The sequence below is a fragment of the Bos mutus genome, unplaced genomic scaffold, assembly GCF_027580195.1.
Source record: "Bos mutus isolate GX-2022 unplaced genomic scaffold, NWIPB_WYAK_1.1 CTG214, whole genome shotgun sequence".
NCBI classification, from domain to species: Eukaryota; Metazoa; Chordata; class Mammalia; order Artiodactyla; family Bovidae; genus Bos; species Bos mutus.
The window spans coordinates 21,564-35,901 of NW_027219597.1; the positions used below are offsets into that span (position 1 = coordinate 21,564).

Genomic DNA, 14,338 nt, shown 5'->3' on the forward strand with positions numbered 1-14,338 from the left:
CCATTTTCCTCTCCAGGGGATCTTCCTGACGCAGGGATCGAACCTGCCTCTCTTGTGTCTCCTACTTTGGCAGGTGGGTTCTTTACCACTAGCGCCACTTGGGAAGGCCCTTAGCACCTTAGCGAGTGTCATGGGCTCCTTTTTCTTTAACATGGGCAGGATTTGGCCACGACATTGCTCTTTTCATCCACACGAGGCTGTCAGAGGTCTTGCTGACCCACCCTTGGTTGGAGGCTCAGCTGTCACTGTTCAGAAATTGTTAACGATTTGTGAACAAGGAGTCTGAATTTCATGTTGTGCTGGGCCCTGGACGGGGTCAGGGGTCACTGCCAACAAGTGGTGAAGAGCCTGGTGCAGGTGGACACATCGGGGTTTGGTGGGCTTGGGAGAAGACAGTGCTCTGGACAGTCAGACTCAAGATAAACATGTGGGCTGAGCTCTTGGCTCGTGGGCTGAACTGGACTGGACGCAACCTCTGTCACCCCCTGTGCCCTGAGCTCCATCATCTGATGTCACCCTGGAGCTCCCAGGACAGTTGTCTCACCTCCATTGATTCTCTAGGGACTTGGAGGCCATCTGGGAGCTGAGTGGCCGCACTGAAGGTGGGGGTCTCATGGGGTCCTGGGGACAGGTGCTAGGGGGGCCCAGGCCCCGGGGGTCTCTGATGGCCACTTGGTTTCCACCTGCAGCTTCTGCAGCCTGGCTCTAACCGGATAACAGATGTCCACAGCAGTGCACTCCATGCAGCCCCACTGAAGCCCCCCAGCCCTCCAACAGAGACCACCCACTACAGGACACCCCTCTTGAGCACCATGCACCCCAGTCTCAGGGAAGCCCCTTGTTCTCACCATGGCCTTGTCTCCACACCTTCAGGGCATAGGCCCCTTTGTCTGGTCACTTGCTCTCTGACCATCCCCTCCAGACCGTGTGTGCCAGGAGCAGGTCTGCACAGAGCCCAGGCTGGTCAGTGCTCAGAGTGAGTGAATCCAACTCTGAAAATGAACTAAATGTTCAGTATCCATGGAGAAACAATGTCAGAGGTTGGGATGCTGTCCAGACAATAAGAATGATAAACACAAGCCCAGTAGGTGAACTGAGGTGTATTAAATTATATTTAAAATTAGAGATACCAAGGGAACATTTCATGCAAAGATGGGCTCAATAATGGACAGAAATGGTATGGACCTAACAGAAGCAGAAGATATTAAGAAGAGGTGGCAAGAATACATTCAAGAACTATACAAAAAAGATCTTCACGACCCAGATAATCACGATGGTGTGATCACCGACCTAGAGCCAGACATCCTGGAACGTGAAGTCAAGTGGGCCTTAGAAAGCATCACTACGAACAAAGCTAGTGGAGGTGATGGAATTCCACTTGAGCTCTTTCAAATCGTAAAAGACGATGCTGTTAAAGTGCTGCATTCAATATACCAGCAAATTTGGAAAACTCAGCAGTGGCCACAGGACTGGAAAAGGTCAGTTTTCATTCCAATCCCACAGAAAGGCAATGCCAAAGAATGCTCAAACTACCGCACAATCGCACTCATCTCACACGCTAGTAAAGGAATGCTCAAAATTCTCCAAGCCATGCTTCAGCAATACGTGAAATATGAAATTCCAGATGTTCAAGCTGGATTTAGAAAAGGCAGAGGAACCAGATATCAAATTGCCAACATCTGCTGGATCATTGAAAAAGCAAGAGAGTTCCAGAAAAACATCTATTTCTGCTTTATTGACTATGCCAAAGCCTTTGACTGTGTGGATCACAATAAACTGTGGAAAATTCTGAAAGAGATGGGAATACCAGACCACCTGACCTGCCTCTTAAGAAACCTGTATGCAGGTCAGGAAGCAACAGTTAGAACTGGGCATGGAACAACAGACTGGTTCCAAACAGGAAAAGGAGTACATCAAGGCTGTATATTGTCACCCTGCTTATTTAACTTGTATTCAGAGTACATCATGAGAAACGCTGGGCTGGAAGAAGCACAATCTGGAATCAAGATTGCCGGGAGAAATATCAATAACCTCAGATATGCAGATGACACCACCATTATGGCAGAAAGTGAAGAGGAACTAACAAGCCTCTTGATGAAAGTGAAAGAGGAGAGTGAAAAAGTTGGCTTAAAGCTCAATATTCAGAAAACTAAGATCATGGCATCCTGTCCCATCACTCATGGGAAATAGATGGGGAAACAGTGGAAACAGTGTCAGACTTTTTTTTGGGGGGGGGGCTCCAAAATCACTGCAGATGGTGATTGCAGCCATGAAATTAAAAGACGCTTACTCGTTGGAAGGAAAGTTACGACCAACCTAGATAGCATATTCAAAAGCAGAGACATTACTTTGCCAACAAAGGTCTGTCTAGTCAAGGCTATGGTTTTTCCAGTGGTCATGTATGGATGTGAGAGTTGGACTGTGAAGAAAGCTGAGTGCCGAAGAATGGATGCTTTTGAACTGTGGTGTTGGAGAAGACTCTTGAGAGTCCCTTGGACTGCAAGGAGATCCAACCAGTCCATTCTAAAGGAGATCAGTCCTGGGTGTTCATTGGAAGGACTGATGCTGAAGCTAAAACTGTAATACTTTGGCCACCTCATGCGAAGAGTTGACTCACTGGAAAAGACTCTGATGCTGGGAGGGATTGGGGGCAGGAGGAGAAGGGGACGACAGAGAATGAGATGGCTGGATGGCATCACTGACTCAATGGACTTGAGTTTGAGTGAACTCTGGGAGTTGGTGATGGACAGGGAGGCCTGGTGTGCTGCAATTCATGGGGTCGCAAAGAGTCGGACATGACTGAGCGACTGAACTGAACTGGACTGATAAATATAAAATTTATGCATACACATATATAATGAAAGTGAAAATGAAGTTGCTCAGTTGCAGCTGACTCTTTGCAACCCCATGGACTGTAGCCCACCAGGCTCCTCTGTCCACGGGGTTTCTCCAGGCAAGAATACTGGAGAGGGTTACCATTTCCTTCTCCAGGGGATCTTCCCTACCCAGGGATCAAACCCGGGTCTCCCACATGCAGGCAGACTACCCTCTGAGCCACCAGGGAATATATATAGAGAGAGAGCTTCCCAGGTGGTGCTAGTGGTAAAGAATCTGCCTGCCAATGCACGAGATCCAAGAGATGTGAGTTTGATCCCAGAGTCCAGAAGATCTGCTGAAGTAGGAAATGGCTACCCACTCCAGTATTCTTGCCCAGAAAATTGCATGGACAGAGGAGCCAGGCGGGCTACAGTCCATGGGGTCGCAAAGAGTCAGACACAATTGAGCGACTAAGTACAGCACAGCACAGCACAGCATTCTTTGTCAAACTACCTCCTTGTCTCTTTATATGTATATATATATATATACACATACATAATGTGTGTGTCTATGTATTTAGAGTGTTGTCTGTTCAGCTAACTAGCTACAGATTATGTACAGTTGATCCTTGAACAACTCAGTGGAAAGTCTGAGCATAGCTTTTGACTTCCTTAAAACTTAATTACTACTGTAGATCAGAAGTCTTAGATCCACTGTAGATCAGAAGTCTTACCAATAATATAAGCAGTTGGTTAATTTGTATTTTGTATGTCGTACATATGCCTATATATACTTATGCATTCATACATGCCCTTTCCTTATTTTTTTCTATTTCTAGGCTACATGGTTCTGCTAGTTTTTTTAAATGTCAAAAATCTCCAAAAAAGTTTTCCAATATATTTATTGAAAAAAATCTGCATATAGGTGGATTAAATTGATGTTTTCAAGGGTCACCTGTATATACATGTACATTTTTTTTTAATTTTATTTTTAAACTTTACATAATTGTATTAGTTTTGCCAAATATCAAAATGAATCCATCACAGGTATACATGTGCTCCCCATCCTGAACCCTCCTCCCTCCTCCCTCCCCATACCATCCCTCTGGGTCGTCCCAGTGCACTAGCCCCAAGCATCCAGTATCGTGCATTGAACCTGGACTGGCATCTCGTTTCATACATGATATTTTACATGACATGTACGTTTAAAAAGTGTATATTTATACAGAGATAGACAGGATATATATGAAAAGACACTACGCCTATGCTTAGTCGCTCAGTCGTGTCTGACTCTTTGCGACCCTGTGGACTGTAGCCTGCCAGGCTCCTCTGTCCATGGGATTCTCCAGGCAAGAATAGTGGAGTGGGTTGACATGCCCTCCTCCAGGGGATCTTCCCAACCCATGGATCAAACTCAGGTCTCCTGTATAGCCGGTGGATTCTTTACCATCTGAGCCACCAGGGAAGCCCCCCGCCCCCCCAAAAGATACTATATGTATGTATTTATTTTTCCCACCACTAAGTCAAATTCTTTACTTCTTTGCTTCCCATTAGTGATGGCTAAATGGAGGGAGGAGAGGGCAAGAAGAGGAAGACAGACAGACGGAGGTGATGGGAAGGGAGGGGACACTAAACCACTGTTCTGTGAAGTCTCAGGAGGCCAGTGCTCAGGGTAAGAAAGAGACCTGGAGAACTGTCCGCAGCTGCAGGGAGCATCGCGGTTTCCTTCTGTGCATAAGTCCTTGGGGGGAGAAGGCTGCCACTGCACCAGGCTGCAGGCAGGCAGGGCGGGAGTCCCTTCGCCCGGGGCCGATCACTCACCCTCGTAGCCACACTGGTGCACCGGTGGACTTCGCACTTTACTGCCTCTGCCGTGCACTTGGCCCAGGCTTCACCGCTCCGTGTTAATACCTCATCTTCCGCCTTCTACTTCTTGGCTACTCCTCCCAGATTAAAAAAAAATTTTTTGACGTGTACACACTGCTATATTATATTTTTGGCTGTGCTAGGTCTTTGTGGCTGCACGCAGGCTTTCTCTAGTTGCGTTGAGCGGGGGCTACTCTCTGGTTGAGGTGTGCGGGCTTCTCATTGTGGTGGCTTCTCTTGTTGCTGAGCATGGGCTCTGAGGCGAGCAGGCTTCCGTAGCTGCAGCCTCAGGGGCCCAGTGGTTGTGGCATATGGGCATAGATGCTCCTCGGCCTGTGGGGTCTTCCTGGACCAGGGATCGAACCCCTGCCTCCTGCATTGGCAGGTGGACTCGTATCCACTGCGCCACCAGGGACGTCCGCTCTTCCTGTCTTGAGGGCTAGTTTGTTCCCACGAAGCTGAGTGTGGGGCCCCGGCCGCACTTCCTTTTCGGATCCCCAGGCCTGTTGGTGGTGGTCGGCTGTTCTGGTTGCTGCTGTGGGCCTGGGCGGCCCCTCCGGCCTCTGCCACTGCTCCTCCACCTTCTGAGTGAACAACTCCGGGAAGCTGAAGTTGCTGGAGAGCAAGTTCACGCCCCCCAACACGGGGCTCGAACCAGCACCAGACACTTCATCATCCCTGCTCTTGGTCAGTGTCTGGATCCCGACTCAGCCCTGTTGCCTCCCAGTCCGGAGGCCCAGAGTATATGTATTTAGACGTGTGTATGTATGTGTGTACATATGTGCATAGATATGTGTGTGTATAGAGGGAAATGCTGGAAGATGAAACTGAAAAGGTGGAGACAGTTGTGTGAAAATGGGAGTATAGATGATTTTTCTTTTGTAAACTATCCTGTCACCCTGAATAATTTTTAGGTAACTTTAAAAGTACGATTTACAAAAGGCACAGCCGCTCCCCGTGTGTCCTCGCGTCCCGACCTACATGGGCTGGTGCTACAGGTGGCCAGGCTGTGCTCTCTGTGACTGGGTAGTGCCCCCCACCCCCACCCCCGCCCTGAGCCCAGGCTGTCCAGCTCCGGCTCCATGGATCCCTGTCCAGTGGATGCATGAAAGCCAAGGGCTTCCTCCTCCCACGTGTTGAAGGGCAGCACTCTCTCCTGTGGAGGCAGAGCTCCTGGGGCCTTGTTCCCTGTGAACAGCTGTCATCCCAGGGCAGTGGACATCACTTTAGGGGGGTGATCGAGGGCAGCCCTGGGATGCGACAGGAGGAGCAGCTGTGCTGCCAGAGCAAAAGGGGCACCTGGGAGGGCAGAGCGACCCGGGGAAGAGGATCTCCAGCCCTGGCTGCCCCTCCATTCCACGACCCCCTCCCTCAGTCCCACCCATGCCCAAACTCTCCTGCTGAACCACCCCCCAACCCCAGACACCTCACAGACGGGTGCCCTCTCTACTGGAATAGCCATCACTGCTCTGGCCCCTAGACACTCCCCTCCTTCCATCTTCCACCCAGAGTCATTTTCCTGAAGTGTGGACACTGTCCTGAATGGAGCCCTTGGAGGGGGAGGGGCTGGAGAGAGGGGCTTGGGACCATCTTACTGCTCTCTCAACCCAGGGGCACGCTTGGATCCTCCACAGCAAAATGGAAGAGCAAGCCAACAAAACCCAGACCACAGACCTTTGAGGCTCTCCCTAGACGCCCAGGGATGATCGCAACACTTACTCTGCTCCAGCCAGGTCTGCCCTGCCTCCCTGCCTGGAGGAGCCAACCTGAGCGTTCACAGTCAATGACCTCACACCTGCCCAGGGCAGTGACCCCCTCACCTCCTGGAGCAGCACCCCTCTCACCTCCCAGGGCAGCGGCCCCTCCTTCTGGGGAAGACACCCCCACCTCGCCAGGACAGTGCCCCCTCATCTCCCAGGGCAGTGCTCCCCAGTGCCCCCCTCCACCTTCTGGAGTAGTGCCCTCTCCACCTCCCTGGGGCAGTGACCCCCTCATCTCCAGGGGCATGCCTCCCACCTTCTGGGGCAGACCCCCCACACCTCTCCAGGGCAGTGCCCCCCCACCTTCCCAGGCAGAGGCCCCTCCCCACCTCTCTTTCCAACTCGGTACCTCATGTTCAGCACCTGTGTGACCTGGGCCCACAGACCATGAGCCTGGAGCAGGCAGACAAGGCTTGTGGTGGGAGCCTCAGGTGTCCCCGTGGTTGATGGGCCAGGATCTGGGGGTGCGGACAACCAGTCTGGGCCAGTTCAAGACCAGTGACCTGGCCTCCTGAGGGCAGGGGTCCAGTCTGTTCTGGTGACTGGCTGGATCCCCACCCTGGGGGGAAGAGCTGGACCAGGGGAGGGGCTTCGTGGCTCCCGCTGTCCTGACCCATGAAAGTGCTGCCTGGGGTGCAAGGTTTCCAAGGGTCCAGCTAACATTTCCTGTAACCGGATAGGTGAACGAATGAACGCTGGCCGGTTTTCCTCTTAATTCTTCGTGCCTTAGTCTTGCTCCCCTCCAAGTGGGGGCGTGCCCTTAGGCGGGGTAGGACTCTCTTGACTCCTGCAATGAACAAACTTGAAACAGACGGGCGCCCAGAATTACAAATTCCTGTGAGAAGCAGGGCAGGCAGCGATTAGCAAAAGGACACGTGGGGCTTCCCTCAGGTCCGGTCAACGTGCTAGACCAGCTTTGCCGCAGGTGGTGACCAACAGATCTGGACGGCCACCGTCCGCCCCCCTCAATAAACGCGCTCCGTGTCAGACTGAACAGGTTTAAAACTTGATCTGAAAAGACGCCGGTCCCTCCGCCCAGGAGCGGGGTGGGGTGGGGTGGGGGAGCGGGGGATGGTGCGGTGCGCGCCGGGACCGGAGACATCCGCACGGGCACGTCGGCCCCGCCCCCGCCTCGACCGCCCCGCCCTCCTCCCCGGCCGCCCCCGGCGTGGACTGCGGTGACCTCACACGGCGCGGGGCGGAGCGCAGGGCGCGGGGCGGGCTCGGCGACAGCGGCGGCGCGGGACAGGACAGTGAGCGGGGCAGAGTCGGCGCCACCATGGCCAGCGTGGATCTGGAGAAGCTGCGGACCACCGGGGCCGGCAAGGCCATCGGCGTGCTGACCAGTGGCGGTGATGCGCAAGGTGGGCGCGGGCGCGCGGCGGGTCGCTGGCGGGCGGGGGTTCTGCTGTCCCCGGGTCCCTGCGGCGTGCCCGCCACCCTCGGCCCGGATCTGCGGCGCGCGGTCGGCAGGTCCTCCCGGCCCAGGTCCCCGTCCCTGTCCTGGATCCTCCCCGGCGCGCCGGGTACCCGCGTACGTGCCGCCCACCACGGCATCTGCGCCCCACCCGCCTGCCCCCGCCCCCGGGGGCGTGTCTGCGCGGCCGGCTGTGGCCGGCGACCCGGAGCTCTCCCGGCTCTCTCCGCTCCAGGCGGTCCCGGCACCCCTTCCCGTTCACGTGTGTTAGAAGCCCTATTTCCTGGAATGTACGCTGAGCGGAGGCCGCCGAGGGCAGGGCAGTCACCGCAGGCCTGGAGAACCAGTCTCTTCCTGGTTCTGAAACACGACCCGAGGGCTCAGCGCTTCCCCCAAACACCACCTTCAGGGCGGGTCTGGGGCATTTCTTTAGTGCAGGCCTGTCCTCAACGCCGCGTATCTAAGACGATGGTCTTCCTGGGGGACTGCCCAGCGTCCCGCAGCCAGGACCTGGCAGAGCCAGGCTATTGCCCTTCCTGGGGGCCTGTCTTGGCAGCCCCGTCCTGGCACCCTGGTCCTGTCCTGACCACTGCTCTCCAGGACCAATGGCTTGGGATGGCTAGTGTCACACCTGTGGGGCTTGGCCACATGGCCACACCACACACCTTGAACCCTGGGAGAGACTTTAAGTAGCCCAGGAAGCGGGAGGGATGGAGCCAGCACCCTCAGGCTGCACAGTGAGCCTGGTGTGCCTCCTTCCGGATCAGAAAGTCTAGACGCTTAATTTGTCTCTGCCTCAGACCCCTGACTACTGGTTCCCCCCTCAGACGCAGGGGAGAGCATGGAGGAGGGGCCTTTCATGAGGGAACCAGACCAGGTTGGCAGAGGGGTCAGCGGCTGTCTGCACCCCCGCCTGCATAGACCTCCCACGGGTTTGGCTGAGCCCTCCGTTTCTGAACTGGTGGCAGGCAGTGTGCTCTGCTACACGTCTGCAGCCCTGCGTGGCCAGAGCGGTTGCCTATTGCTGGGCAGTGGCACCTGGAGCCCTCTTAGAGCAAGGCTGGTGGGCCGGGGCCGGGCAGGAGGAGAGTGGGCTTGGAGGGTGGTCTTGGGGAAGCATCATCCTGTGAGATTGGACCACGGGAAGGGCCAGGTGTGTGGAGGGCAGACACATCACCAGAGGGCTGGACCCTTTGTGAGGTCTGGTGCGGGTGCAGGGGGTCTCCACCCAGGCTCCTGTTGCACCGTGGTGACAGCGGCACTGCAGGGAGGGCTGGGGAGGATAAATGAGATACACTTAAGCAGGGGAGCTGAGCTCAGTGGCTGCACAGACAAAATAGGATAAGGGGCTGGACGGAAAGGACCCTGGCAGCAAAGGTGCTGCTGGCCCGGGCAGGCAGGCCAGCTGAGGGCAAAGCCTGTTGACTGAAGGTCTCCTCTTGGCCAGTCCAGCCCTGGTGCCCCACACGGAACGGGGAGTGCTTCCTGAATGCCCTGGAGTGTAGCTGCCCGTGCGCCTCTGGCTGGGCTGACCGTCGGCCCCTCACCTCATGCCCTGTCCTCACTCTCCTAGACGCCTGGCTGTGACATGGTTTTATGGTTGAGGCTGTGAGAGAGGTTTCCGCAGACTTCCCTGATTTAGGGCTCAGGCTGATGCCTGGGGGAGGATGTGGGCCAGCTGGCTGTCTGTGGGGCAGAGCCCTTCTGCTCTGTAAGTTCTGGGAGCCCGCCCATGGGTGTCCGCCTGAGGCTGCTCCTTCTCGCTAGCGCTGCTCCAGAGAACTGGCTCTAGGCAATGGCTTCTCAGTTTTCCCTCAGGGACCCCCACCACTGCCTTCCAAACAGAGGCTGACCTCTGGGGGCCTGATGGTGCCGCTTGGCCCTCCCCACATGCCCTCCCGTGTGTGGTGGGGCTGACAGCCACGTGGAGAGCGGGCCTCCACCCTGACCTGCACTTGACTCTCAGACGCTTAAGTCTGCTCTTGGGGTGAATGGAGGCCAGCCTTGTGATGGGAAGCCAGCCTTGACCAGCTCTATGACTTGACCCGAGCCTGATCCTGGGGCCTCAGTTTCCCTCAGCTGTCCAGTCCAGCTCCGTATCCTCACATCGACTGATGAATAAACATGCATCTGCTGGGCCCCGTGTTCCCCAGGATCAGATCACCTCTTTCTTGTACATTTTGTTTTTCTGGAAGCTAATTATGATGAAAAATCACCTTCGGAACAGGTGCTTTCACCTCTGACATCACTTTGGTTGGTGTCCATTTCCTTCAACAGGAAGTGATCGGTAGCAGTCTCCCTGGCCCACTCTAGGGCGGAGGGTGGGGGAGGTTAGGGTGGAAGGTCGAGCAAGGGTCCAGGGCTGGCTCATCAATGGATGCAGCTGCTCTCCTCCTCACTTCTCTGACCCTGGGGCTCGTGGCTGCCATCCTTGGTTTATTTTGAGAAAGAAAAGCAGCTTAAAGGGCAATTAAAAAGGCCCTCTTAGGAAGGCAGCTTACTGTGAGGTTTACAGGGAAGCCCACACCCTTAGGCCTCTGTCTCCATGGCAGCTGGCACGATCCCATTCGAAGAGTCAAGAGTTTTCCTGTAATATGGTCATTTGTTCTCCTCTGCAAGACTGAGTACAGCACTCTAAGAATGGGGACCTTTGCAGTCCCTGCGGCTGCAGATAAGCCCACCAGGCTGGCTAGGGAGATGACCATAACCTCTGAGTTGGGTGGTGACCTGGTTTCCAGCCACTGCCCTCACCCCAGCCCCGATCCAGAACTGCTGGTCTCCCTCCTGCCACCAGAGGTGGGGCTTGGACCTTGAGCCTGCAGTGAGATCACAGTGGGCTCACCCCAGCGGGGGTGACCAGGGAGGCAGATATCTGAGAGTGGAAAGCCTGGGCTGGCCAAGGCCCCAGAGGTGGGCAGGCGCTTCTGCAGGACCTAGGGCCTGCTGGGGGCCAGGAGGGGCAGCTTTGCAGCTGTCTCATCTCCCTCCCCCTCTCCACCAGCCCCACAGCTCGAAGCCCTTGACCTCCAGCAGCAGGACTGTTGGCCTTCAGATCCAGTTCCTGGAGCAGCCTGGGTGTGTGTGTGGGTGGGGGCGGCTACGCTCCCTGGGCTCCTATTGCTAACTTCAGTGACTATAACCCCACTTCCATACATTACAGGAACATGCGAGTTATGGTTTCTTTAGAAATGGAGTTCTCTTGATAAAGGCAGGTGTGTAAGCTCTGAATGTGGCTGGTTCAGGGCCGCCTGGCCTCTGTGCCCTGCTGGCTGTGATGTCCAGGCACCCCTGCCTAGGGAGTCCCTCCGGTCGTCAGAGAGCAGAAGCTGGGTGGGGATGGGGCAGCCTGCTGTGCCCAAGGTGGGGGTTCTAAGGTGTCTCCAGGCACTGCCCGCACCAGCTGGGGTCCCAGCAGTCCCCCGCCCTCCCTCTGGGACCCCAGCTTCCCGTCTGGAGAGTGACCTTTGTGCTGACCTCCTCGGAGCCCAGTGCCATGAGCCCCCACTGGGGCAGGCTTTGCCCACCAGGCTCTTCCTGAGGTACTGTATGTTGTCTAAGCCTCACGGTCCTCCCATGGGATTCCCAAGCTGATGGGCACTGCCCCTCCACCAGCTCTTGGGCCGGGAGGGCAGGGCTCCTGGGCCCTTGGTCACTTCCAGCTGGTGCCCCGCCTTTCCAGGGAAAAGCTTTCACAGCCTAGGGACAGATCATGGGATGTGGATGTGCTCTGAGCCAGGACCACCAGGAAGAAGGCTGGGGGAATAGGGGTGGTCCTGGGGTCAGACCCAGCATTACCTCTGTGACCTGGTCCCCGGACCCAGTGTCACAGGCTGGAACCCAGGGCAGGTGACTGGCCAATTTTCTTCCTCTCCAAGGATGTGGGGCCACCCCGCCTGTTCCTAATGCTGACATCTTTTGTGACGGGTAAGAAGGTTTGAGGCAAAATGCCTACAGCCACTGATTGCAGGCTCCTGCTCCTGAGCCCCGAGCGCAGAGCCCCTCAGCCGTCCATGTGCCCCAGCCCTGGCTACCTGCCAGGTGGCAGTCAGCGTGCGGGCTGGGCCCTCCCTGGGTGCCTGCACAGGGCCACGGACCCGGTACCTGACCTGACCTGTCCAGGCCTGCAACAGCTGCAGCCCTGCCACCGGGCCACTTGGAGGCCTGCTCCCTGGGCAGGGCCGCGTCCCACCCTCAGGCAGCAGCAGGGCCACCGCCTGGGGCCACTGCTGGTGCTCGAGCCTCTCGGGGGCTCCCTCAAGTCGTGCTAGTGAGCCTGACTGTATATGAGACCCCAGGAGCACGTGAGCGTCTTCCATGGAGGGACCTTAGGGACTCGATGATCCCCCACAGCGACCTCAGGGACCCCTTTGCCTTCTGTGGGTCTCAGTCTCAGGACTGTCCGTGAGGGAAGGGAACTGGCGTTCCTCTGAGATCCTCTGAGCATTTCCTACAAGCTGTCTGCTCCTCCTCCCCGTGAACATCTGTCTTTCCACGAAGTCTGTGCTGCAGGGTAGCTGCTGTAGACCGGGGTGGGGGGATGGGAGACTGGGAGGTTGGGGCTAGGGGACAGGGAAGACAGGTGATCCGCCGAGCCTGGTGGCCCTGGCGTGCAGTGCAGGTTGGGGGCAGGGGCGTCAGCCGAGTCAGCTACACTGCCTGAGGCCTCCGGACCTCCAATAGCCAGACCTTGACTCTCGGGGGCACTGCCCCCTCTCCTGGCTCACGGAGGCCCCTATGGGCCTCATGGCCCCAGGGCCACAGGCACGGAGCTCCATGTGGTGGTCTGAGACACTGGCAGAGGATGACGGAGAGTTTGAAAGGCGGTTGTCTCCTGCGTCCCGCCAGCCCCTCTTTCATCTTGGGGCCAAGTCCCCAACCTGCTGGGATGCCCCCAGGTCAGAGCCTTGAGGTCCAGGGAGAGGGCTGTGCCGAGCAGCAGAGGCTGCAGGTGAGCACTGGGCGAGGATGCGGCCGGAAAGGATGTGGCTGGTCTGCAGGTGCCCGTGCAGGGTCAGGAGTGCAGGCTCAGGAGTTGGCCTGGTGGGGGCCTTCCCGGTGTAACTCTGGGGGTGGCATGTTTCCAGATGCGAAGCTGAAACAACCTTAGCGGTTCACCCTGGGCTGGACTCAGACCCTTGGCTGGGCTCCCTGAGATGCGGGGAGGGGTGGTCCGGGGTTCCCCCACACTCTGTGTTTCCACTGATAGGCGTCTCCCTGACCCCTCGCAGGCATGAATGCCGCTGTCAGAGCCGTGACTCGTATGGGCATTTACGTGGGGGCCAAGGTCTTCCTCATCTACGAGGTAAGGTGCAGGGGTCCTCGCCCCAGACTCTGGTGGGTGGGCCCTGTGCTCTGGCGGCCGGGGAACACTGGGGGAGGGGAGGGGAGGAGGGATGCGGGACCCTGTTCTGTCAGGGTGACTGGTCCTTGTTCAGCCTGAGGGCCAGGCCCAGAGAGGGGCTGGTCAGCACAGTGGATGGGGCGGGGCCCTGGCTCTGAGCTGTGGGGTGGAGCCTGCCTTCAGGCTGGGTTCTTGGGCGCGGGTGTGTCCTTTGAGAGAGAGGAGGGCATGAAGCTGTGGTCCTCTTCTGAGGCCAGGACGTCAGCCCACCGTCCTCTGACCCCCAGCCCTCCTGCACCCTCCTCGCCTAACCTGAGCTTGAGTCACTCTAGCAAACAGCCTCCCTGTGCAAAGCAACAGAGAATCATTGTTCTGCTTTGTTCTGCAGAAGCTGGGGCTGCCCTTTGTTCCACCCTCCCCATTCCTATCCCCCTAAATCCTTGTTTCAGACTTGCAGCAGATACATAGACACAGACACATGTGGGCGGCCCTGGAATTCCCTCACACCCTGTGAACTGTGTTACTTTGTTTTCACTCTTTACTAGAATGCAGGAACCCCGGCCTGCTCTGCTTTCCCCAGAGCTTCCTCCTCCCACCTTGGGCATGTCTGCGTCCCTGTCCCTTCACCCTGACCCAGGTCAGGCATGACTTCCCAGCCTTGGCTGTACGGGGCCATCTGAATGGACACATGGGCAGACACTTCTGCAGGCCCCTCCCTCCTGCGGGATCCAGACCCTCAGACCAGGCTCAGATGGCCAGAGTCCTCAGTCTTTGGTCATGTCTGGGGAGCCATCTCCTCAGGGCCTCAGGGACCCGTGGCCTCAGGAGCCGGGTGGGTGGGACCCACGCCCCGATAATAGTCTAGAACCTTCCAAAGAGCAGGGTGAGATTCTTCAAGGAGTGGCCGAGTTTTGTGGACAAGTCGTCTCTGATCAGGTGGGGTGGGTCCAAGGCCAGGCTCCTGGAGGTTGTATACATGGCGCTTGGTGGTGCTTTGTCTTCTCACCATTTGTGAAAGCACGTGGCCTGGTCCAGACTGTATAGAGCTCCTGCTGATGAGAAGGGCCGGCTGTCCAGGCGGCCAGTGGCTTATGGGAAATAACAGGGTTCTTCAGCGGGTTTGTCAGCGGCGCTCAGG

General features: G+C 56.8%; 1 protein-coding gene across 1 annotated transcript in view; it reads left to right on the plus strand.

Moving 5' to 3' along the window:
* Nucleotides 1–7,643: 7,643 nt before the first annotated feature.
* The window catches only part of PFKL (phosphofructokinase, liver type), a 28,404-nt gene continuing 21,709 nt past the window's right edge, over nucleotides 7,644–14,338 (plus strand). The window contains exons 1-2 of the mRNA XM_070366809.1: nucleotides 7,644–7,806; nucleotides 13,088–13,161. Of these exons, the coding sequence (XP_070222910.1) occupies nucleotides 7,722–7,806; nucleotides 13,088–13,161 (159 nt within the window). The 5' untranslated portion in view covers nucleotides 7,644–7,721. The remainder of the gene's footprint in view (nucleotides 7,807–13,087; nucleotides 13,162–14,338) is intronic.